We start from the raw sequence: 26,855 nt of genomic DNA, 5'->3' as shown, positions 1-26,855 counted from the left end.
AAGGCCAACAGAGTTTCACAGAAGGAACAACAAAGAAATGATATGGTCATAGACGAAGGGGCCCAAACTACAGATAAAAAATTGTTCAGGCTGTTCAGTGATATACTGCATCATTTGAAATGTGACTGTTCTAAGTAAGCTATCTAGTACGAGGCAGCTGATGTCAGCAGCCTTTCCACAAAGCTAATAATTACAGAAGAGACAGGCCCCACCTGGTCTGAACCCCCATGAAACAGCAATGATGCAATTCATCACCAACGTGGTGGGAATCTGTTAACCAGCCATTAAAGACATGTACGTACCAGACCTGCTAGAGCCACCAGAGTAGTCTGAACCTGGGTCATGTTTCCATTCTCAAAAAGGTCATTTGCTTCGAATATGTCATGTGGCTTCATACCATAAGCCTGAATAGCTTTAATAAAGTTGCCAATATTCTCCAACTATAAAGAAGAAGAGTTTTATAACTTCTGGAGCTAAATATTGACATTCATAATTTCTAAGAATTCTAAGTCTTCCTAACTAGTTATAAGATGCCGCCCAGAAAGCCGTTTGACAAGGATTCAACCAAATGCATGCTAAGCACGGCTCTCTCTGCAACAGGAAAGCGCAAGAAGAGTGTGTGCCTCTCGCTGTGGGGCACATCATGGTCTTCATATTTTTCAGCAGTTACGTGTTTTCAGTTCTTGTGGGCAAGAGCTTCCCTATATATTTTAAAAGGATTCTGTATCAGAGATATCCAGGCCTGGAATTTTATTTGTCAAAAGGTATATAATTACTCATACTAATAAATAATTCATTACGTGTTTTCATTTTAATTTCAGAATAAATTTGTGGTTACTAAATATCCATTCTCTCATATCTCAAAACACATGTTCAAGACCAGTAAGTATCCCATTTTCCTTATTCATACACATTCATGAACTAAGGTTATGTCTGATACAGTGTTCTGCAGTCCACTGTTAGTTATGTAGAATGCCTTGTTTTTTCCCTTATCCTTAAGGTCTGGCTTGCATTTCTCTGTGTAAGCTGTGTCAAGTCCTTTCTGAATGTACACAGACTAAACATAGGAAAACTTGTAAGCTAAACATAATAATTACAGAACTAGTTCAATAAGTAATTATGGAACCATTAAAGGGCAAAAAATTAAATATGCACAAATTTCTGCTACATCTATGTAAAAACTGTAATCACAAAGTTTTTTTTTAAAAAAACACAAAACCAAAAAACCAAACCTGAAATCAAGTTTTCACTACATAAAATGCAACCAACTAGAACCAGAGGTGGTTGGTTTGGCTGTTACCTGAGGCCAGTTCAGTGAGGACTCGTTGACCTTCTTCACTGAGCCTGGCTGTAGCTTGTTTATAAGTCTGAAAAGAAAAATATGAGAGACATCTTATTTACTAGTCACACAAAAACAAGGACTGAAATATCAGGTTGCTCCTTTAACATCAGTAAGGGAAAGCATTAAATATATCTGTAGAATATCAAGGTCTGACACCCTGGGCTGAGAAGGAGAGTAAGAGAGAAGGCCATGGAAAGAACTGGAAGAGCGGAAACAGACTCTGGAGGGCTGTAACTCACTCGCAGAGGATGATGCCATCCTTTAAGCCCAGCTGGAAGTTGGTGCCAATGCTCATGCCTGTCACCTCTTCTATCCAATTGCGAAGATCTTCTTCTGCTTGATGATCATACTTGGAAGCAATCTGAAATACAAGTTAACTCACTTTAGAAGAATTTCACGAAAGCACCAGAAACTGCCGACTCACAACGTGCTCTGCTTTCACTATCCATTAAGACCACAGCTGTGAAGTGCAGTAAATGACACTCAATAGAGCTCAATGGCAAACTTAACCGTTACAACTTCAGTAACTAATAACAAATTTTTGGTGAAGACAGTGTCATACAAAATTTTGAACAGCACATGGAGAGGCTGGGACTGACAAGGAGAGAACATCCATCAAGAGACATCAGATTTCCCTTCATGATCCACAGGAAGTGACAAGGATTTATGGTATGTTACAATATGGCACTCCAACTTTAAAGTTTAAGTCATTAATCACCGTATTCCAAAAAAAGAAGGGGAGAGGATTCTGACACATGCAGTTATTGTACAGAGTATCTCACACCTCGCCAATACATAACATTCCAATAGTTCTGTTGACTGGGAAGTTCTGGTATTTGCCTTCTGTTCAGCCAAATACACACTACATACTAAATACACACATACACACTTTCCTCAGTACTAATTACTGTATAATATTTAAATTCTGTTTATGTAGTCTCTATTCTATTAGACTTCTTACAGGAAGGAAAAGCAGCTAGTTCAGATTCTTAGTATCTAGAATTGAACCTGACACCCAAACATCTGATAAAACAAAAAGAAAGTTTAACTTTTTACTTGCAGAATTCAAAAATAAAGGCCAACTTACCAACACAAATGCTATGCTATTATACATGGTAAAACTACTAAACATAAGTTTTGAAAGATCCCTTTTTAATAAGACCACAGACCTCAATTTAAAATAATTGAAAAAATAAAATTTAAGCAAAATATTGTGAAAAAAATCACATGCCCAAGTTCTTAAGCTATTCGGTGTCCTGGAGTCCCCTTAAAGGGGCTGGTCAATCAGGTTATGGAGAACACAGCTCAGGCAGGCGCAGTGGCTCACACCTGTAATCTCGGCATTTGGGGACTGAGCTGGGTAGATCTCTGGAGCTCAGGAGTTCGAGACTAGCCTGAGCACCACTGAGAGACATCGTCTCTACTAAAAATAAAAAATTCATCTGGGCTTGATGGTGCATGCCTGTCATCCCAGTGACTTGGAAGGCCAAGGTAGGAAGATGACTTGAGCCCATGAGATCAAGCCTACAGTGAGCCAGGATCACGCCACCACACTCCAGCCTGGGCAACAGAGTGAGACCCTGTCTCCTGCCCCACCGCCAAAAAAATAACCCACAGCTGGGAAGAAGGAAAGATCCAGTATCATTTGGCTTCTCATTCAGCACAGGTGAAAATGCCAAGTATACATAGGAAACGCCCAGGAGATAGAGATCATAAGCTTGGGAATCAATTACATTGTTGGAAATGGGAATGAAGGTAGAAATGTCTGCTGTGTCCATAAGACATAGGGAGGGTTAATCACGGCAAGAAATGAAATGACATCTTGACATTTTAGTCACAAAGAGGTCCCGCAAGTTCCAGCTACACCACTCATGGAGGAACCAAGCACAACTGTGGGAAATGCCCCAGGTTCCAGGTCCTTTCCAAGAGAGGGAGCCTGACCACCAGGATCAGGACAGACATTTACGAACCTGGCCAGCTTACCTGTAAGTCACCCAACAGTGAAAACCAACGCTGAGTCTTAAAAAACACAGACTCCAAGTGTCACACTTGATCACAGTTCTTCCTTTTTGTGTCTATCAAAAGGCACAACAGCCTTTAACTTCGTAAGGCAGGAAATACATCCTGTTTTCCAGGTCAAGTAAGTGGAAAGGTCTACATTCCAGGTCCCCCTCTTGAAGGCTCACTGTGCGCCTGAGCCTGAGGGATGCCCTGGCGCATAATCAGACTACTCCTGGGCTGTTTTCAGGGACTCTCTTCCCTTCCCCGCCATGCCAAAGCATGAAGCTTCTGCTTTGACTGAGAGAGGGCAAATGATTTCACTAAATTACGGTGGCATTAGGGAGATGGCAGTTCTTGATCCTTTGCACCCTTTACCCAAGTTGGAGAAATGGCTCTACAGCTTTGACAGAATAATGGATAACTGTTTTAAACTGTGGATTTATTTACCCAGAATTACAAATGAAAATCCAGTAAGTTTATATTCTCATATTAAGACGACTAACTGTGCAATGTTTCATGGATCAAGTATGGCCTGGAGGTTAGTTTATAAAAGACAGTCTTAAATACAATTTGTTCCCAGGCTACTCTCAAACTCTTGGTCTCGTGTGATCCTCCCGCATCAGCCTCCCAAAGTGCTGAGATTACAGGCATGAGCCACCACCCCCAGCCTCCATTACTCCTGTTATACCTCAGATAAATATTCTAGGATAATATATCTCCTCCAACACATCAAATAAACCCATGTTTTATGGCACTTTTAGAAAATAAAAGCAAATATTAAATTGGTAGACACATTTTTATTTTATTATTTTTGAGATGGAGTCTTGCTCTGTCGCCCAGGCTGGAGTGCAGTGGCGTGAACTTGGCCGTACTGCAACCTCCACCTCCCGGGTTCAAGCAATTCTCCTACCTCAGCCTCCCGAGTAGCTGGGACTACAGGCACACACCACCACGCCCGGCTAATTTTCGTATTTTTAGTACAGACGGGGTTTCACCATGTTGGTCAGGCTGTTCTCGGAACTCCTTACCTCAGGTGATCCGCCTGCCTCGACCTCCCAAAGTGCTGAGATTAAAGGCGTGAGCCACTGTGTCCAGCCGGTAGACACATTTTTTAAAGTCTTGACTATATTTTCACACTGGGGTCTTGTTCTGGGTGGCTAGAAAAATAAATTCTCGCTATATAAATTGGAGGTGGTGGTATGAAAGGGGACAGGCAAAGAAGAAAAGGAGAAAAGAGTACTCCTCAAGCATTAACTATGGAAAGCACATTCTAATTGTAAGGTGACTTCTTTTTCCCAAAAGTGAAGGCGTTCTCAACTAGGAGATATATTTTGATCAATCTGAAGAAAAACATAATATACTAGGGTGAGAGGAGTTCTGCCTTGGCGCCACGCCTGGCTCCATCTATCTTTGCTATGGGCCCTGGGTTAGTTTCTCTAACTGCTCTTGATCCAAGAGGAAGTCTGAACTGGATGACTGCACTAGGTCCTTTCCTACTCTCAGCTGTCTACACAATTTTGTCAAATAATAAAAAACTGAAGAAGTATTTTCTCTTGTTTCTTCAAATGTAGAGAAAAATTATGTTAGAGTAGTTTAGGGTATTTCACAGGATGGTGATGGTGATTTTCATACCAAATGACACCAATTATTATTTAAGCAGAAAAACATTAAAAGCATATTTATGTGTCCTTTGTTAAAAATGTGTCCAACAGATTTGGTGCCATGCCCCAAACCACGAAGTGATTACAGACCTAACTTGAAATATCTTAGTAGATCCCAGTAAGAAGTTTTCATCTTCTCTGTTGACAGTTCTGGTCAAGGAAGTGATGAGATAGAAAAATCAAGCACTGGAGTCAGATGGACCTCAGTTCAAATCCTGGCTCTGCCAATGAGTGGTTGTAGTGGGGAGCTCTGGACAGGTGATGCTGTCCTTGAGACTTACCATATGACCATGTGCACAAAAGAAATTCGTAAGTACATGTATGCAAAACTCAAAGCCCCATATGATCCATTAAAAATTAAAACTAGGAATGCAGCCACATCAAATAACTGTTGGTTTGGGCGAAGGGTTTCCTTTCAGTAAAGAAGCAATGGGATTCTTCTATCCAAATACTGCGAATATGTTTCTAGTAAGTGAGCTTCATGCAGTCAGGCCAGCTAAACAGCATTATCTTTTAAAATCAAGGAACTAAGAGCAATTTTTAAAAGTAATCTTTGGCCAATAAAAATGATTTACTATTTTCATCTAAAAAGCTTCAATTTCTGAACATCTGGCAGAAAACCACTTACATTTTCTTTCTCTCAACAAAAGAAAGTTAGCTTAAAATTACTGCTTAAACTTACCTCATTAATACTTCATGGAAATTTCACTCTAATTTACTTAAAAATTACTCTTCCTGGCCAGGCGCGGTAGCTCACGCCTGTAATCCCAGCATTTTGGGAGGGCGACGCAGGGGGGATCATGAGGTCAGGAGATCGAGAAGACCGTCCTGGCTAACACGGTGAAAACCCATCTCTACTAAAAATACAAAAAATTAGCCGGGCGTGGTGGCGGGCACCTGTAGTCCCAGCTTCTCGGGAGGTCGAGGCAGGAGAATGGCGTGAACCCAGGAGGCGGAGCTTGCAGCGAGCTGAGATCGCGCCACTGCACTCCAGCCTGGGCAATAGAACAAGACTCCATCTCAAAAATAAATAAATAAATAAATAAAAATTACTCTTCCAAGTTGTTGATAAATATCCTTTCTTTATTCTTCTTCAAGATTTATTTTCTTGGCCTTCCCGAGCTGCTTTCACAGACTTTCTGCCTGGCTCTTTCAAATCCACAGCAGCCCCTCTCTTTATATGTCCGCCCTTCCTTTCTTAAACACACACAAATTCTCCAAGCAGTGCCTGGCAGCCTTCTTGGCATCAAGGCGCACATGCAAATGATCCAGGGGCCGATGAGAATCCTGTCTGGGCACACCTGCTGAAGGCTCCTCCCCGAAGCTCTTCAACATCGCTCTTGCCAGATACAATCAACATGTGAAGAAAATGAAGACCAAGAAAAAAGCCTCCCGGGGCATCGGGTACAGCTGATCCTTCTCCCTGCATTCAGCGCTCGACCTGCTCTGCTCTGGCTCCTCCGACAACTTCACGTGCTCTTCTTCATCTTCCTGTGCCTGAGTCCAGGGTTCATCCCGTGGTGGTGGTGGTGGTGGCGGCTTCAGCCCTTAGAGCTTCCCTGGGCTCTATCCTCAGGACAGCTAAGAGCATGGGCGCGGTGGCTCACGCCTGTAATCCCAGCACTTTGGGAGGCCGAGGCGGGCGGATCACGAGGTCAGGAGATCGAGACCACAGTGAAACCCCGTCTCCACTAAAAATACAAAAAATTAGCCGGGCGCAGTGGCGGGAGCCTATAGTCCCAGCTACTCGGGAGGCTGAGGCAGGAGAATGGCGTGAACCTGGGAGGTGGAGCTTGCAGTGAGCCGAGATCGCGCCACTGTACTCCAGCCTGGGGGACAGAGCTAGACTGTCTCAAAAAAAAAAAAAAAAAAGCACCAGTGTGGAGTCACCCTTCAGTTCAAATGCAGGTCAGTCCTTTCTTTTTTCATGACCTTTCTTTAGCCCTCACTTTCTTTTATAATTCTAAAATACTAATTGGTTTGTTGTTGTTGTTGTTTGTTTTTTTTTTTTGAGAAACGGGTCTCACTCTGTCACCCAGGCTGGAGTGCCATGGCGCGATCTCGGCTCACTGCAACCTCTGCCTCCCGGGTTCAAGTGATTCTCCTGCCTCAACCTCCTGAGGAGTTGGGATTACAGGTGCCCACCACCACGCCCAGCTAATTTTTTTATTTTTAGTAGAGACAGGGTTTCACCATGTTGGTCAGGCTGATCTTGAACTCCTGACTTCTGGTGATCTGCCCACCTCAGCCTCCCAAAGTGCTGGGATTATAGGCATGAGCCACCACGCCCAGTCAATGCTAAAATAATAATTGTTTTAAGTTAGGCCAGGCCAGGCATAGTGGCTCACAACTGTAATCCTGGCACTTTGGGCGGCTGAGGCAGGAGGACCCCTTGAGTCCAGGAGTTGGAGACCAGCCAGGGAAATATAGGGAGACCCTGTCTCTATTAAAAAAAAAAAATTAGGCCAGGTGGGTGGCTCATGCCTGTAATCCCAGCACTTTGGGAGGAGGCCAAGGCAGAAGGACTGCTGGAAGTCAGGAGTTCAGGATGCAGTAACTGATTATCATGTCACTGCGCTACAGCCTGGGTGGCAGAGTGAGACTCTGTGTTTAAAACAAAAATAAATAAATGATACACAAGTATGTAGCACATGCATTCTCAACAGGGGTGGCAGGGTCCCAAAGGGGTGAAAAGTGCTTCTTGTGGTAGATGGTGAAAAAAATCTTAGACAATACAAAAACTTAGGACTCTCCAAAGCTCAACCCTACCCAACAAAATCTTACTCCTTTGTACTAAATCAGGCAGGGGATAGAGGTAACTAGGAACAGTGTCTAAAACAACTCTTGGAGAAAGTGATCATGAAAACAAGGTTAAGAAACACTGAGATACACTAAAATGTACAAGTGTCTCTCCCCCAAATCACACTCCGTTCCCAGAAGGAAGGGCCTATACTTCAGCCAATTTTTCTTCCAGCCCACATGCACACGTATCACATATCACTCTTAATCATATATCCAAGAGCCCTGGACTAAGACCGCCTTCAGAAACACAACCCCGAGGGCCTATGCGTGCTACCAGTGAAGGGAGACACCAGAGCAGATACAAGCCTACCAGCTGCTGGGAAACAGCCATGCCCCTCCTTGGCTCTGAGATTTCAGAAGCTTCCCCCTCAGAACCCTCAGAAAGGGAGACAGAGTAAAGGGAGACCTAGCTCCAAAAAGCACCTCCACAGCTGACCCAAAAGCTCGATTCCTGCGCTGTTGAATGGTACTTCTTGGTGTACACTGAGAGCATTCAGCTCAAGTGCAATTTGGAAAAAAGGTGGGGGCGCACCTGCCACGAGGTAGTGATGATATTCATGTACAAGAACTGTCTGATGCCCCCCTTACACCCAGGACATTCCAGAATCTACTGAAGAGTGAAGACTGCTTGTTTTTCACATGGATTCCTTCTCATGATGTATTATCATCACAGAGCTTGTTCAAACCTGGAAGCAGACAATTCCAGATTATTGTCCCTGGTGATTACAACAGTCTCCCTAATTTCAGTTGTGTCTGACCTCTCACTAGGCTCCCTGTTTTGAGCCACTAGAATAATCCTGCATTACTCCAAACTCTCTAAGTAAATTCGTATCAACATTAGCTTCTGTTTTTCAAGTGTTCCCTGTGTTCCTTAGATTCTTCTTTTGTCTTCTTTCTCCATTAATCCTTCTTTCCGTCCTTCATCTAAATGGCTAGTTCATACGAGGCACAGTTCAAAGGCAAAGTCCCTGTCCTAAAAGCTTACATTCTAGCAGAAAGAGAAAAATATTAAATAAGGTGTGTTAAAGAGTTCACAAAAATATATATAAAATGGGGTGTTTAAAATAGAGAGAGAACAATGGGGGCTACCTCGGTCCTAAAATAGGAACAAAATAGATTTCCATCTCAAATATCAAGATTCCTCCTCTTCTTCCTTCTCACTATCACTTGCCATTCTTGGTATCTCATACAAGGACAATGAACAGGCTTCAACATTTTTTATCTGCCCTGAGTCAATGAATAGAAACATGTACTGAAGATCACACACTTTCAAGTCAAACTTCAAAACTCTGTGTTCCCAATTCCAGTGTGACCTCGGTAAGTAAATGAACCCAGGTCACCCTATTTCTTGTGGGTAGACTCTTTCCTTCCAGGGCCACTGTGAGGATGAAGCCTGTTCAAAAGGAACGGAACCCACTGCAATACCTGACACACATCAGCATGTACGCCCTCCAATTTTATCAGCTCGAGGTACGGAGCGTTCTATTAACCAAACCCCAATGCAACTTGTTCAGTCCATTGTTTGCAATAGCAAAGAAAATCCCACTGCAGACAGGCTCACCTGGGGTGCCAGCCTTCACCACTGTCCACTCCCTTTACCATTCTTCCTGAGGCTGGTTTCTGCCTCTCTGTCTTTGCTAAAGCTCTTCTCTCTGCTTAGAATGTGTTTGCATCCCAAATTCTCATTCTTTTTCAGATTGTTGCTGACAAAAAAGATAAAGGAACTATTTTACAAAATCAGGCACGTATCTTCTGGGGGATAGGAGTTGGATTTCTAGATAAAAACATTTTACATTTGGGACAGTGATGTCAAGATAGAATGCATGCCCTTCTTGAGGTCACCACAGAACCTAAGACTCATTCCATGGTATGAACATGCTCAAGATTTGATGTGGAAGAACTAGACATTTGAAAGCTGTAGAAAATCATGCTCGCCCCAGGTAAACAGGAGTAAGTCCAGGAGCATTTTAAAGCCAGGTCCTCCTCTCAGAGGTCCAACTGTATCTTCAGATCAAGGTATCAGCATATGGCACCAACCAGCACAAATTTTTTCCCTCCAAATGTCTATAATCAGGTACATACAAAAACATCATGACTCAATATACAAATACTGTGAGACTGACAAGAAATTAAAGCTTTAAAAATAACTAGGATGGGTGTAGTGGGTCACACCAGCAATTTGGGAGACCAACACTGGAGGATCACTTGAGTCCAGGAGTTTGAGACTAGCCTGGGCAACATAGTGAGACCCTGTCTCACTATGGCACACACCTGTGGTCCCAGCAATTTGGGAGGCTGAAGTGGGAGGATCACCTGAGCCTGGGAGGTCAAGGCTGCAGTGAGCTGAGATCGTGCTACTACACTCCAGCCTGAGCAATAGACGGAGACCCTGTCTCAAAAAAATATAAATAAGCCAGGCGCAGTGGCTCACGCCTGTAATCCCAGCACTTTGGGAGGCCAAGGCAGACGGATCACCTGAGGTCAGGAGTTCGAGATCAGCCTGGCTAACATGGTGAAACCCCGTTTCTACTAAAAATACAAAAAATTAGCTGGGTGTGATGGCACACGCCCGTAGCGCCTGAGGCAGGAGAATCAGTAGCCTGAGCTACTGAGGCAGGAGAATCGCTTGCGCCTGGGAGGCGGAGGTTTTTGCAGTGAGCCGAGATCACGCCACTACACACCAGCTTGGGCAACGAGAGTGAAACTCGGTCTCAAAAAAAAAAAAGTTATATATATATATACACACACACACACACACATAAAATTAAAGAGGAGCTGGTCCAGTGCCTAAAGCAAAGAGTATAACAAACAGTAGAAAGATGCAGAGCAAACAGAATGTTAATTTTGTCTTCTCTGTCTAGAAAATGACCTTTAGACCGTAAAGCTTAGAACACACATAGTTTAAAGTGGATTTTTGGAAAGTTCAAATCTAAACAAGGAGGGAACAAGTATAGACACTGGATTCTCAGAAGAATCTAGACTCAGAAACAACAAGTAACAAAGAAGTGCATATCAAGCAGCTCACTATGAGAGAAGCTTTGGCAAACGGTAGTAACAGGAACCTAGAGAGAAGCCTAGGTTCTCTGTGCTGATTATGTCATGGCAGAAGAAACTCGTGGTGATGTGTACCTCAATGTTTGCATTTAGATGTGTTCTCTTCTGTTTTGGTCATTAATGATTTGGAAACTCCTGGGCATACTTATTAAGGAAACTGGAAATCAGAAGGCTCTTTCTTACATTAATACACAGTTTATTCAAAATCTATGTAAACTCCTGCCCCAAAGTTTTAGAACTAGTGATGCTTACTCAGTGAGTTGAGTGAGTTAAAAAGCCAACACTATCTTGGCCTGCATAGTTATACAATTCCTTATAAAATAGTATTGCTTATTTGTTTAAATCAAAACAGCCCCATGAGGTAACCAAGGAAAGCATTATTTATAAGAAATGGGTGCGCATGGGAGTTCATGTGAGCCATAAAACCTCCCAGAGTGATCACCACCATAGTTTATAGACAGGAAAAGTCAATTTGATGAAGCAAGGATCAGAATCTTTCTTCTACACAGAGTTACCTTGTCTACCTCGCCAAGTGATTCTGTTGGTTAAAACGGAAGGAGCTAAAGCTTTGTAATCAAGGGAAGTCAATTAACAATCCCAGTGTACTCTGGTAGGTTAAACCGTATCTGTAGCAATACTATGATCAATTCTGAGTGATACATTCTGAAAGGTGACAATGATAAGCTGGCATCAGTTACTAGAAGGAGTAAACTAGGTGGTGAAAGGATTAGAAAAACCAAATACAGGCCGGGCGTGGTGGCTCAAGCCTGTAGTCCCAGCACTTTGGGAGGCCGAGACGGGCGGATCATGAGGTCAGGAGATCGAGACCATCCTGGCTAACACAGTGAAACTCCGTCTCTACTAAAAAAAAAATATAAAAAACTAGCTGGGCGAGGTGGCAGGTGCCTGTAGTCCCAGTTACTCGGGAGGCTGAGGCAGGAGAATGGTGTGAACCTGGGAGGCGGAGCTTGCAGTGAGCTGAGATCCGGCCACTGCACTCCAGCCTGGGCGACAGAGCGAGACTCCGTCTCAAAAAAAAGGAAAAACCAAATACAGCCTATTATGAGAAACTGGCTATCCAGGGGTGGCTACATATGACCTGGAAGTTCAGGAGAGGCAGGTTAGCTCCCATCTAAATATTTAGATGGAAGTTATATAGAAGAGGGAGTTGATTTATTCTGAGTGACACACAGAGGACAGACCAGGAAAATACACGCAGAAATTCCCAAGAGATGGACAAGAAGCACACAGGCATGGAAAAATACCATGTTTTGAGTGCCAGTGAAGCACAAGCAGGAAGAGATAACCTCCAAGAAAGCTTGTTGGAGAACATTCTCGCACTGGGAAGGGGGCCAGCCGGGTCTTGAATTTTAGAGATCTGTAGAGATTTTGCTGAAAGAGGATCTTAGCTGAAGCCCCACAAATCAAAGAGGTGAAAATGGAGATGTTCCTCAAGTGTTTGTTTTGTCTCACCGCTGGAATATTTAAGAGTCTAACAAACTCATTCCCACATTTGTAGGTATCAGCTCTTTGCCACTCTCCAGATTGTCAAGCACTGTCTCTCCAGCAGGACCTCTAGCTGCCTCCAAAATAACCCTTGAGTCAGGGGCATGGGTAACACTGAAGAGCTGTCATTTGTCTTTCCATAACGACAAGGCACATGACATGTTTGCAACTTTTCTGTAGTTTCAGAATGTACACTCACTCCTCGTCAACTCTTCAGCAAGCCCGCTCCACAGGACGAGCCTCACAGTTTACTGTGCCTCCAGGAAGGCATGAAATCTACCTCAACGTCATTGTCCCAAAAGTTTGCTGTACTGTTCTGAGAAGGGACTGGTCTCAACCAGCCAGGGGATCATCTCACAGATCACTGATCACACTCATCCCCGTGCTCCCATCTGCCAACCCCAAAACTGAGTCAAAACACCACGCGGCTCCTTTACTGAGGGTTATTATCGGCACGAGGTGTGAAAGCAGGCCAAGGAGAAAAGGGATCTCAGTCCTTTGGGTCAGCCTTAGTAAATCTGGAACTCCTCTTGGAGTCTAGATCCAGGTCTAGATCTCAGATTGCAAATGCTGTTTTGCTTACTACAATGGCGTCTGTCCATTTGAGAAAGGTGGCTTTACACAACCAGCTATGAAGAGAGAGGAGACATCTAATTTTAAACATGGGATAGATGTTGATGGAATCTTACAGATATGTTAACTGTGCAAAAGAGCACCATTTTTTCCCCAATGAAAATGAGAAAATATGACATTTCCGTTAAAAAGGAGGATAGAATTTCCCATTCTCTTTTTTTTTTCTTTCTTTTTCTTTTTTGAGACAGTCTTGCTCTGTCACCCAGGCTGGAGTGCAATGGCATGATCATAGCTCACTGAAGCCTCAACCTCCCAGGCTCAAGCGATCCTTCCGCCTCAGCCTCCCAGTTAGCTAGGACTACAGGCATGTGCCACCACAGCTACCTTTTAAAAAATGTTTTGTACAGATGGGGTCTTCCTATGTTGCCCAGGCTGGTCCCATTTCCTCCTTTTAAAAATATTCATACTGTGCCTTATGAAACAGCATAGACATTTTGTACTTTTTGAGACCCTAAGTAAAAAGTCATTAGGTTCATTTTGCTTTTAATGAGGATGTGTGAAAAAAAAGATGAAGTCAGAGGGAAGGCTCAAACACCTGCATGCCACCAAGTCCTACACAAGTAACACCCAAAGATAGGTTGGATGCAAACTGAAGTCCAAGCTTCTTAAACACCAAGACAAAGAGGGACATAATCAACTACAAGATTCAGAGTTCCTCTAAAAGAAAGTCAGTCTGAACATGATTTCCCCTTTCCAGTCCTTAAGTCTGCAAGGATCTTATGATGAGGTCACAGGGGACCCTTCACATCGACAGTAAAAGTGAACTCCATATTTTACATAATTGTAATGCAATCTGAGAGCATGGATGAAGTAGAAAATAAGTTCCCCTGAAAGCATTACATCTTCCATCAGAGTGCTATGCCCCAACACAAAGGTCTCTTGGAGATGACACAGTAAAGGCTTGCTACAGACAACCAGGCTCTAACAAAATAAACCCAACTTCCCATCCCTTCCAGATCAAGGGCCAATGGAAAGAGGAGAGTGAGCCAGTGCCCAAGCTCCAAAGGGGCAGCCCAGTCAGCAGTGCACTCACAGGCAGGGCTCAGCCTGGGCCATCTCTTCCTATTCCTGCTCCCTTCCCCATCGGACATCAGTGGCTCCAGCATAATAAGGTCAGGAGCAAAGTGACACACCTACTTCAGATGAAAAGATGACTTCTCCACATCAGTGCTGCGTTTTCATGGTCCTCTCCCCTTCCCCTTCCCAGCTGGGCCCCTTCTCTTCCCGCTGACCCTCCTGCCCTTCTGCTTTGCCCCCACCCACCATCTGTTTTGGGCTGTTGCCTTAACTTGGTTCATCAATGGGCACAGGCTACCCCGTCTTCCCTGAAATGGCAAATCTTTGATTGAACCTGCTGCCAGCCTCATACAATGTCCTGTTTCTCCTTTATTTCATGCCAAGCCTGCCCATTTTCCTCACTTAGTACTCTCTCCTAACCCCTGGAAATTTGCTCTACCAACAATCTCTCGAAAGATCACCAGTGCAGCCTAGGCAACACAGTAAAACCCTGTCTCTACAAAAAACACAAAAAATTAGCCAGGCATGGTGGTGCACGCCTGTAGTCCCAGCTACTTGGGAGGCTGAGGCAGGAGGATTGCTTGAGCCCAGGAGGTCAAGGCTGCAGTGAGCCAAGATCATGCCACTGCACTCCAGCCTGGGGGGAAACGGGGGAGGGGGGTTGCAGGGAGGGTGGAATAGAGGAAGATCCTGTCTCAAAAAAAAAAAAAAAAAAAAAAAAGATCATCAGTGACTTCTCAGTAGCCAAATGCAGTCATCTGGATGCCTGGATGTCTGGAGATGACTGTCTCCAGCCATCCTCTGGGCCTCTCTGTAGCACCTAGTATTTTCCAGGAGGGCCCTCTGATCTCTCCTCCTCCAGCTTCTTGTTAAAGGACTTTATCCTGGGACTTCTTGCTCTGGTCTGCCCTCTCCGGGCTCAGTACCCTCTCGTCTTGAAAGATGTCAATTCTCCCTGAGCTCTGGCCTCAGATTAAAATGGTTAGGAGCAAGGGCTCTGGAAGCAGAATGCTTGGATTAGAAGCCCATTTCCACCATGCACCAAGTTGCCTCTGCTTCAGTTTTCTTCCCTGCCAACCAGAGATCATTAACAGCACTTACATCAGAAGGTTACTGGGAAAAAATCAACGAGTTAATTCACATAAGTTGTAAGAACTCAATAAATGTCAACACTTATCCTTCCATCTACGCTTTGCTGGCCATTCCAATCAAGATACTGGAAAGATCTACTCCTCTGAATTCAATTTATCATTAAAAACCACTTCACTTGACATGATTTGATAGCCATTTTGATATCATTTTAATGCTACCTAAAGCTTCCTGGGTTTTTTTGTTTGTTTTTGAGACGGAATTTCGCTCTTGTTGCACAGGCTGGATTGCAATGGCGCAATCTCGGCTCACCACAACCTCTGCCTCCCAGGTTCAAGTGATTCTTCTGCCTCAGCCTCCTGAGTAGCTGGGATTACAGGCATGCACCACCATGCCGGGATAATTTTGTATTTTTAGAAGAGATGTCTCTATGTTGGTCAGGCTGGTCTCGAACTCCCGACCTCAGGTGATCCGCCCACCTCAGCCTCCCGAAGTGTTAGTGTTACAGGCGTGAGCCACAATGCCTGGCCAAGCTTCTTGTTTTAAAAGCTATTATCAAATAATTTGTGAGATGCCCTCATCCCATCCCACTACCAACTCCCACCTGAGTCTGCTGGGGAAGAGGGATGGACTAGGGATTACAGATGTCAGTGACTCATGACTTGGTAATAAACTAAAACGAGTTACTTTTTTCTTAACATCAAAAGATCCTCCTCCTCTTTCTTACCATTGGTAGGAACTAATTTTTTGGGAGAGCAATTTGGTAATACCTGAATACATTTACATGTTAGGTCAAAAGTTACACACTTTTCTACACAAGTACTTTTAAAGGAAATATCTACCAGTAGGGAAGCAGTGAATAATCAGTGGAAATCCATACCACAGACTATAATTCAGTTTTCAAAATGGTTGAACAATATTCAAAGCAGTACAAGCAGTTAGGGTAGGGGTAAGGTATACAGGATACTTTCACTTATTTACCCTTCTATTTTGGAACTGTTTGCATAAAGAGAAGTGGTTCTCATAAGAAAGGAAGATGGCACCCTGAGGTAGATGTACTATCTTCATGCAGAGATGACTTGTCCAAAGGTTGTGGGCTCAGCAGGAATTTGGACCCAGATCTGGCTCCAAGTCTAAGTCTTTTCCATCACTGGATGCTCCCCTATCCCTACTCCACAACCAAGCTGAGACAGGAACTCTCTGTACTATACACAGCCTTAGCACAGCAACTATGCTATCTGCCTGAAGATGCTTAGACTCTGGCTTAACATAAAGTCCTTTTAACTCATGGAGACGTGACAATATATCCACATGTACCCACCACCAATATCATCGTATCAGACTAATGCACATGAATATATTGCCCAGCTGTAGAAAGGACTAATTGGGCTGGGCACAGTGGCTCATGCCTGTAATCTCAGCACTTTGGGAGGCCAAGGCAGGCAGATCACCTGAGGTCAGGAGTTCAAGACCAGCCTGGCCAACATAGTGAAACCCCGTCTGTACTAAAAATAGAAAAAATTAGCCAGGCAGGGTGGCACGGGCCTGTAGTCCCAACTATCCAGGAGGCTGAGGCAGGAGAATCACTTGAACCCGAGAGGCAGAGGTTACAATGAACCAAGATCATACCACGGTACTCCAGCCTAGGTGACAAAGTGAGACTGCCTCAAAAAAAAAAAAAAGAAAAGAAAAAAGAAAAAAGTCAGCAGCAGGTGGGAGGAATTGATTTAAACAAGCCCATAGGAATCCTTAGTTCCAAAGGGTGTTGCCAGCACAGTTCAAAAGTTCATAATAAGGCCAGGCGCGGTGGCTCACACCTGTAATCCCAACACTTTGGGAGGCTGAGATGGGTGGATCACTTAAGGTCAGGAGTTTGAGACCCACTTGGGCAAGATGGCGAAACCCCACCTCTACTAAAAATACAAAAATTAGCCGGGCATGGTGGCGTGCACCTCTAATCCCAGCTACTCAGGAGGCTGAGGCAGGAGAATCGCGTGAACCCAGGAGGTAGAGGTTACAGTGAGCTATGATCGCGCCACTGTACTCCAGCCCAGGTGACAGAGCAAGACTGTCAAACAAAAAAAAAGTTCTTAAGATATTTGGCAGAGCTATTTTAGACTAAAAACACTTTTACTCTCCCACTGGCCCATATGAAGACTAACCTTCTGCCACAGACATGTTTTTGAAGATGATGTAAGACCGACTGCAGGAAAGGGTGTCACTAAAGAAGAAAAAGAAGCAGGGGAAAGCCCAGAGAGGAAGAAACCTTGAAATGAAAATCTGGCTGGCAAAGAATGCATGTTTGCGTGTGTAAGTGGGGACAGGTGGGGATGGGGTTTTTTAAAAATACAATATCCAAGTCTTTGAAGAAAGATAAGGAAAATCCAGAAACAAATGTACCCCAGTATTCAGCGTAGAGAATGGGACCATTCAGAGGAAGGCATCTAGCCACAGGTGACTCCAAAGAGCAGCCCTAGGATTCCAGCTCAGCTGCTAAGGGCCAAGGACCACAGCAAGCTCACAAGATGATGCCTAATGTACGTATAATTTCTACACTCGATTAGAAGCATAATATGATTGCTGTTGCTATTTTTGTATTCAAAGTGGAATCACATGTTTGAATTAACCAACAGCATGACAGAGACTTGCTACACATGGTATTGATTGTTTTCTCTATTTCCTCCCACAAGAAACAAAAGGAGACAGGGAAATGTGCACTAATGAAGCACACACTATCCATTCATAGAGCCTGGGTAACATTAAGGGGGAGAAGCTGCAGATAATAGAGAAAGATCAGTGTCCAAACATTTGGCAGTGGAGGTGGGAAGAAGCAATGATGAAGCCACAGCCCGCCCAGTGTGGCCACTCCACAGCTAGAGTTCCCTGGAAAATTCTCCAGGAGAGGGGAAATAACCATAAATGCTTAGGTTACAACTCACCCAGAAGAGTCCTTCCAAGCACAAAAGGCCTCCTCTTTTCTCTGCATTCATGCCTCCCATTCCCTGGCCGTCCCACTGCAGACAGAGCACCCAAATCACACCCACACCCTGAACTTTCCTGGTCCCTCCCTACCTTGTGGGGGAACACTAGGAATTAGTCTTCTCCACTCAAGGACTTGCTTCACACAGGTCTAGGTAGAGACTTCATAAGAACACATAAACTCAAAGCCTCCAGATTCAAGCAAGCCAAATTCAAACACTTGAAGGAAAATATGTTAACCAGCCAGTTGTGGAAGAATACAAGCCCTATCTGAAACCAACAAAGGAAAGATGTATCTTATTTAAAAGGAATCAACCTCTTAGAAAAAGCAGAATACAACCACGCCCAGTAAGCAAGACCTCCAGCTCTACAGAGAAGTCCTCAGCCACAAGGGCAACGTGGACAGAATGGTGCAGATCTACAGACCTGGTGCTTTCACTGTGGAAATGCCTCACAGGCTGCCTGGGGGTGGAGTCCTGGATAAGGACTCTGGGGCAGATCACACTCCTGACACAGAAATGAAACACAATAGTATTGCTTGGTGTCATGGTCCCCTACCCACCAGAAATCTCAGGCAGATACAAACAGATTCATGAATGAATATTAAAGTTCTAGAAATAATATCAACATCCAGAAGGGAAAAGCAGCTCAGAACACAAGACTGAGCCTAATTAGCAGAGAACCAGTCAGCAAAATGAAAAACCATGGCTAAAATTTACATAATGTGGGCTTTTGATTCCAGGCATTATTTTAAACACTTTACATGGATTATCTATCTTATTTCTCCCAACAACCCTATAAAGATGAGCATCATGATAGCCTCATTTTACAGACAAGACAGGCAGGTTAAGTCACTTGACAAAGTTCACAGTAAGATGCAGAACCAGGAATCCAACCCAGTTCCCACAGTCCATGTTCTTAACCACTAAGCTCTACTTTCCCTCTGACAAGAACCTTGTATGACAGGTATGGGGAAGTCTTCAAGTTCAAAAGGTTCACATGGCCATAGGTTTTTGTAAAACTTAAAAGATATTTATACATTTTTCATAATGAGAACCCCAAAATTGTATAAACTTCGTCCCCACAAACAACCTGGATCTACCTATGAGTTCCAAGGATCCTTAACAAAAATCTGAGGGTACAAGTACACATGAATAACAGTTAAGAGCCCATTTGGGCTATAAAATAAGTTCAGAGTTAAGGAGAGCGAATGCACAAGGTATATGCTACAGGAGGGTAATGCCTAGATTTAAATGGAACTTGCCAACAAATTCTAAGGACAAGTTTTCTCCAACTACCACCTAGTTTCACTGAGAAAGAAAATGCAGGGCTGGGCACAGTTTCTCACACCTGTAATCCCAGCTCTTTGGGAGACCAAGGCAGGTGTATCTCTTGAGGTCAGGAGTTTAAGACCAGCCTGGCCAACATAGTGAAACCCCAACTCTACTAAGAATACAAAAATTAGTCAGATGTGGTGGCAGGTGCCTGTAATTCCAGCTACTCAGGAGGCTAAGCCAGGAGAATTGCTTGAACCTGGGAGGTGGAGGTTGCAGTGAGCTGAGATCGCACGACTGCACTCCAGCTTGGGCAGCAGAGGGAGACTCCATCTCAAAAAAATTAAAAAGAGAGCAAATAAAATGCATTTCCTCACTCTCCTGAATACAATGGTAATGATGGGTGAAAAACCAAAGCCATCCAATTGTGCTTACATTTTTATGCTGCAGATCAGATTCTTTATGGCTTTAAGAATACACTGTCGAAGAGGGAAGGAGGCAGGAAACACTAACCCTCATGTCCCAACCTGGAAGGGAAACAGGCATAGGGGGAAAGAAAAGCCTATACCTTTGTTGAGGGTAGTGATTAGCAATGTCATCATTGTCAAGATTGTGTCTGAAATCTAAAAGTGGCTAGAGACAGAACAATTTCCACAAATGTTAGACTGTAAAAAATCAGTGAGCTTGATAATAATCCTCGTTAAAACTCCAGAGTAAATAAGGCTGAGTATTTTAAAGAGGAAGCATAGTACCTCTTGTCACTTCACCAAAGTGTACCTTATTTTTCTGTTTTGGTCAAGACAGGAAAACAAAAACTAAAGCAGACCAACAGCAATGGCTGGTTCCTACCAGGAGCAAAGTCCTTGGCCTGGCTGAATGGTCCCTTCTCCAGCAGTATTCAGGAAAACGCAGGCACTGGGCAAACCCTTGCAGAGGACACCTCTACCATTCCTAACTTGGAAGTCTAAGTAAGAGCCCAGTCAAAATATCTATCTTTAGAGAGAATCCCAAAATCAGCAGCAAAGATGAAAAATTTCAATGTAATATTAACTATTTAACTACTTAAGAAAAACAGGGCTAGGAATGGTGGCTCACACCTGTAATCCCAGTGCTTTAACAGGCTAAGGCAGTAGGATCACTTGAGGCCAGGAGTTCAAGAACCAACCTGGGCAACATAGTGAGATAAAAAAATAAAATCATTTTTAGCATATTTTCCTTTTAACCACATCCTTCAAAACCATCACACTTGTACTACAGAATTATCTTATTTAGACTACAGAGTTAATTTCTAACTTCTTATGTCTAGAGATAGCAATCTATTCCCGATGAATACATTCATTAAATCAACAAATATTCAAATATTTATTGAGCATAAGCTATGTGCCAAACTATATTCTAAACTATCGATCTTGAGACACACCTGTGAATAAGACAGTTTTATCTCTGGTGGGAAGAGACAGATAATAAGCAAACAAAAAAATATTTTAACTAAAAACCAATTTCTGAACTTTCAAGTTTAAAAAGAAAAAAGCTAAGCCCACCAACACATTTTTACCAAGATTCTGGTGCTCTACCAGCAAGACAAGGCAAACCACCTTCGGGTATAATTGACAGCTGGGGTCACCCTGGGTTACTATTATCAGAAGTACCCTCAGAGCAGCTGTGCGTCTAAAGCGCAGCCGGCAAACAGGCTGGGAGGACTCCGCGGACACTGGTCCTATCGAATTATTACTATATGATTAACGTCAACAACCAAAGATTTTGGTAATAAGCCTTTCAAGATGGTTTTTAGGTGTTGAGAAATACCATTTTGTAACCAAGAAGATCCCGTGGGAAGCTGCTTTGCTCAAATCAGACATTCCAGGGGGGCAGAAGACTGGAAGAACGTGCATTCCAATTCCATGCTTCTTAACATTTCGGTTAGCCTCCTCCCAAAAAAACATACCGAGGTAAGATTATTTCAGCTCCCCATTCGTCAATTTACTTTTTCCACTTTCCCTGAGACCTGTAAGAAAGGTTCCTGCGGCATTTACTCCAAGTCTGATGAAGACATGCTTCACTGCGTCCTCTTTTCCCGTCCAAATTTACGGGAAACTACCCCACTCCAACATTTTGCCAGGAAATGCTGTGCTTCCCTTGAGTACCTGTTATATTTTTTCATGGTTTATGAGGCACAGAGTTGTTTCACTTTTCATTTTGGTTCCCAAGATGCATTCAAGGGCCTGGCTCAACCTGTAGAATACCTGTAGGGCCCATTACTTTACGAGTGTTTCCATCCTCCACCGAACCATCCATACACCAGTGTCTGCATTTTCCCTGGCCCTTTTACTCTCTGATAGTTTTTGTAAACTACAAGTTATTGATCATTTGGTGTCATTTTTTTTTTTTTTTTTTGTCATTAAAGAAACTTTGTTCGTATTCCGTGCTGAAAGACTGGAATTCTTAGGCTTTTTCTTTTTTTTAGGCTGTTTTCACACATCTTCTCGCCTATTAAAAAAAGTAAGTTTGTGTGTTCTGCCATGTATTATCATCTTACCAATCAAATGTCTTAAAGATTTTTCCCTGAAATTTTACTGATTAAAGTATTTAAAATCAGAGACTTCCTCAATTCACTGATGAACTGCTTTTACAGCTAGAATATTATATAACAAGACCAAAGGGTATTAATACAAACCAAATGCTTCAAGAGGCAGGGGCATAAATATCTGAGAAATATAATACCAATAACTAATTTTCTGTTACTAAGAGCTAATAGCTACAATACAGTCACTGAGTACTGAGTATAAGCCAGACACATTTCCACAACATGGTGTTTGGGGGTGGCAACTATTGTCTTCCCCCATTCTACAGACGAGAAACTACGAGAGAGATGTCAAGTAGCTTGCCCAGCATCACAGAAGGCAGGAAGTGGCGGAACGGGGACTAGAACTCACATATGCTAGACTCCCAGGTCCACTCCACGTTGTCTCCCCAGGATGTTTCTATACTTCTTTGTTAAATGAGATTTAGAGGTGGATGGGGGAAATCTAGCATTCAAGCAATGCATCAATTATGCAATAAAGAAAAAGCAGGAAGGAATCAAAAAGTGTCAAACCAAGCAATGTCACTTTTGCATATACCCACCTTTCACCCGGGAGTCCTGAGGCCTCCGTCAAAATGTAGCATCTCATACAAAGGCCTAGCAAACATGGCTATTTGATTCCCAGGCCCAGAACAGATCAGAAACAGTATCACGTAAATAATCACAATGTCAAGAAGTAACAGGTGGGTAGCAAAACTGGGGGGAAGGGCTGGGCACCATGGCTCACACCTGTTATCCCAGCATTTGGGGAGACCAAGCCAGGGGGAAATCACCTGAGGTGAGGAGTTGGAGACCAGCCTGGCCAACGTGGCAAAACCCTGCCTCTACTAAAAAATACAAAAATTAGCCGGGCGTGGTGGCAGGTGCCTGTAATCCCAGCTACTTGGGAGGCGAGAATCGCTTGAACCCGGGAGGCGAAAGTTGCAGTGAGCTGAGATCGGGCCACTGCACTACAGCCTGGGCGACAGAGCAAGACTCCATCTCAAAAAATAAGGGGGGGGGGAGGGGAAGGCGACAGACAGCAGAGTCTTGTGTAGAACATCCCTAAGTACTTCACTCAACTAAGACATCGCTTCTAGAGTTAAAATTCTTAGAACAGTCCAACTTCTGTGACCTTGAGCAAATCTTTCTGAGCTTCAGTGTACTGATCTGTAAATGATGTTGGATAATCCCAGCAATCCTCCTCACCTTACAGGACTGCTCTGCTGTTAAGATCAAAAGACTTCGAATGAAAGAACACTGTCTGAAAGGACTACAAAAATGAAACGGGTTATTAAAAAATGGGTTTGGTGCTTAAAGGGATAAATCCACAGCCTTCCTAACTAACTTTCCAAATGTTCTAAAAACTGAAGTTTTACTGTTTTTAAACATTTATAATAATTACAGTGATCTGGCCTGTGTATGCATTTCCTTGAGTCTGCTCAGTATTAAGCAGGAAAACGGCAGAAGCTATTAGTCAGCAGAAAAGAAATTAGCATGAATATTATTAACATCCAAGAAAAGTAACTCACTTGAAGGGCTGCCAACGTTATCAGTACCTCATTTACAATGCAAAAGGTAGTAAAGAGACTCACTGCTGCCAGCCAAGAATCACTGGGGGGAATTACAACAAATGTGCACAACCAGGCCAAAAAGTCTCACAACACGTCCAACATTTTGGACATGCCCGTTCCTCTGAAAAGTTTCCTAAAGTTCGGTTTGTAAACCCTGGAAGGAAGGGAACAGTTAACTTGTTACAAACTTTTCAGCTGGTGAGGTTTGCATTCAATCATACACCACTCACCTTTCTGCTCTCTAAAAAAAACTGTTTAGCAAACTGTTGTCCAACACGGGCAAGACGTTTGAAAAAGTAAAGGACCTAAACATTTCAACTTTAGATACATACAGTAAAATCAACCCTTTGCTTCAAAGACTATGTGCAGACTAACAGCGGGAGACAAGAGCCACAACTCTCCCTTGAGGTTTGACAACGGTGCGCTTCGTTACCTCAACAGAACTCGCTTCACACCGCCTACCCCCGCAGCCCCGGGATGTTCCAGCTCTGATAATGCCAGTGCCTTCCACCAGCGGTCGGACGGTGCGGTGGCAATCCTGACATGCTTGGGCTCCCGGGAGGTTAATGGGGATTAAACCACAGCAGCCCTCCTTTGTGGCGCTTTGGCCAGAACAGCAGAAAACAGACAATGAGCGTTCTGTGCGCAGTTCCGCGCCGATTGGCTGGTCTCTCCCCTTAGAAACCCCTGATGTCATGGGCTTGGAATGCAGGGAGGGAGGAAGGAAGGAGAGGATTTGGGGAGGGGGACGCCTCTCATCTCTTTCCCAGGCCAAAAGTCCCAAAGATAAACCTAACGCATTCTTGGGCTCAGTGGCAAAGCTGAGCGTCACCAAATCCCAATCGCTCCAAACTATAAGCCGCCTCGGCAAACAAGCCCTAAACAAAAGCAACCCACAAAAATACTCCTTTATGTCGTGAAAGTCTAATGTACTACAAACTTCTCAGTGTTTTAGAAAAAGTCTCAAGCCTAAGCAGATATCACTCGCACAGTGGCGCGCTCAGGCTTTGTCTCCATTTCCCGCAAAAGCAACAGCAGCAGCAGCAGCGGCGGCAGCGGCGGCAGCGGCAGCAGCAGCAGCAGTCGGCCTCCAAATGCCTCCCAGGCACGGAGATCGGAGACTGCGATGGGTCCTGGACCGGCTCCCGTTCCTCGGGGGGCCCTGGGGTCGGCGGGACAGTAGGCGGTCTCTCTCCCCGTGGGGAGGTGCAGGGTCCGCCAGCACCCGGGGCCCGGGCAGATGGCCGGGGCTGCGGCAGCGGCTCGCCGGGTCCCTGGCCGAGCGGACGGGCTCCGCCTAAGGGCGAGTGGCCACGCAGGAGCGCCCCCTTCCCGGAGGGCGCGTCCTGCAACCACCAAACGGCCCCAGAGACCCTCGCAGCCGGAAAGGCCGGCTCCGCGGGACTCCAGGCGCCCGGGAACCCACAGCCAGCCACTAGTCCCTTCCCATGGCGCGGGAACAAAGCCAGGCGGGTGCCCGGGAGCCGGCCCCGCGAGCCCGGGGACGGGACGCGACCGGGACAGGCAGCCACGTTCGCGCCGCCTCGACGTCCCCTCTCCAGGAAAACGATGAGCCACAGCGCGAGAGGCCAACGAAGCACGGCCCAGCGCCAGGCCAGCCCAAGGGAGCCCAGGCGCGCTTTGCACCCCTCGCCCCGGGGGTCCCAGCGCCCGCCCGAGCCAGGCGTACCTTGTTCTTGACCTCGGCCGAGAGCCCGTAGGAAGGGCCCTTGTTGAAGTGGGTCATGGTGGTTCGGACGGCGGGAAGAGGCCGCGCTGGGGTCCGGGGTCTCTCGCACTTAGCTTCCCCGCTCCTGGCCCCGAGGAGTGGCCGCTGCGGGGGATGCTCGGAACTCCGTCCTCTGGGCGGCGCAGGAGACGGTCGCGGCCGCGGGGCGCGGGCGGTGCCTGGTCGACTGGGTCCGACTGTGTGCCGCAGAGCCTCGAGGTCCACTCCAAAGCGCCTGGCTGCCTAGCTCGCCGCCCGCCTAGCTCCCCGCCCGCACCGCGGTTCCCCACCGGCCGCCCCCGCCTCCGCCTGGGCCTTCGGGGATTGGCCGCCGGGCCCGACCAATGGAGGGCCGCCTCCTCCCGCCTCTGCGCCGAGGGGCGGTGCGGCCAATTGAAGGGCCGCGGGGGCCGCTCTCCCTCCCGCTCTGTCTCCGCGCGGTCTCCGGCCCCCGCCCCAGCCCTCGCGCCACTGGGGTCGGCTGCGAGGCGGCCCCGCCCCCGGGCTAGGCAGGGCGCCTGGGGGCTTCCTAGCCACAGGCAGTTCACGTCAACCTCCAGGCATCCTCCGCGGCGGGCCGGGCCGGGCTGGCGGAGGGGAGCGGAAGCCCACCCCGTCTGACCCGCCGCCTCCGTCTGCCTCCCCCTGGGCTCCAGGCCCAGCGCGCCCAGATGCCGGCAGGACCCCTCCACCCGCTGCTGGAACACCAACAGCAGCCTTGGAGCCTCTGGGCGGGAGGAATGGGGGCCTCCATCGACACCTGCTTCATCCCTCACCTCGCAGCCTCCCACACCTGTTGGTCTGACCTCTGCCCCGCCGCCGCCACCGAGTAACCTAAGGCTTTTGGCCTGATTCGAGCTCACTATGTCTAAACCTCTAAATGCGGTGCAAAAAAATCCTGGGGAATGTGCCATGGCAAAGCCTGGCCATTTCAAGTGCTTTTCTGGATTCTCATCAATTCCTCTTTACAGGAATCTTTATCCGGAATTCAGCTAGTCCCAAACCCCACGTGGTGTTGCTCTGCTTGTGTTTTTGAATCCAGGGGCCTCTTTGAATCATAAGCCCTTTGTATAGAGATAAGTATCCTTTAGGGCAGAAGCAGCCTCCACTTTTTTCGCAATCCCATTTCCTACCCAACGCTTTCTTCTGAGTTTTAAAGGCATTTGATAGAGAAGGGGTTGGAAACCCCTTCGTCCCCCGCCTGAGCGCCTGGGAGACTAGATATCTTCCAAACATTATCTCATTTACTTCCCTGGAGTTACTATTAGGTAGATTTCATGTCCGTTGAGAGGTGAGAAAGCTGAAACTTTGAGACTTAAGAATCCTGGCCGAGGTCAGCCTCCTCCGAAGCTTTATCTCTTGCCACCACTTTCTGGTGCACACCTAGGACAGATTTCAATCCCTGAGATCCCAGGATGAAAACTGTGTTCGCCAAATACCAGAAGAGATCATGGAACAAGATGTGGCAACCTGCTTGGGAAGAGGAGCCAAAACATCATAGTTGAACAGTCCTGCAACAGAAGTGAGTAAGGTGAACCAGGTGTGGTGGCTCGTGCCTGTAATCCCAGCACTTTGGGAGACCGGGGTGGGAGGATTGCTTGAGGCCTGGAGTTCAGGAACAGCCAGGGCCACAT

The 26,855-nt window shown here is 45.5% G+C and overlaps 1 protein-coding gene across 2 annotated transcripts in view; it reads right to left on the bottom strand.

Annotated features, from left to right (window-relative positions):
- The window catches only part of CNN3 (calponin 3), a 30,394-nt gene extending 4,748 nt beyond the window's left edge, over positions 1-25,646 (bottom strand). Inside the window, exons 1-4 of one of the 2 annotated variants that reach the window (XM_023231033.1) lie at positions 25,183-25,646; positions 1,582-1,703; positions 1,301-1,367; positions 303-440 (exon numbers count right to left, since the gene is read on the bottom strand). In XM_023231033.1, coding sequence (XP_023086801.1) covers positions 303-440; positions 1,301-1,367; positions 1,582-1,703; positions 25,183-25,239 — 384 coding nt within the window. In that variant the 5' untranslated portion in view covers positions 25,240-25,646. Of the gene's footprint in view, positions 1-302; positions 441-1,300; positions 1,368-1,581; positions 1,704-22,291; positions 22,385-25,182 lie in introns of those variants that run through there. The other variant, XM_023231034.1, reaches the window with a different exon arrangement.
- Positions 25,647-26,855: the final 1,209 nt, after the last annotated feature.

The sequence above is a fragment of the Piliocolobus tephrosceles genome, chromosome 1 (assembly GCF_002776525.5).
Source record: "Piliocolobus tephrosceles isolate RC106 chromosome 1, ASM277652v3, whole genome shotgun sequence".
Classification (NCBI taxonomy): Eukaryota; Metazoa; Chordata; class Mammalia; order Primates; family Cercopithecidae; genus Piliocolobus; species Piliocolobus tephrosceles.
Note: the sequence above shows the minus strand (reverse complement) of the source record. Positions and strands in the feature narration are given on the sequence as shown.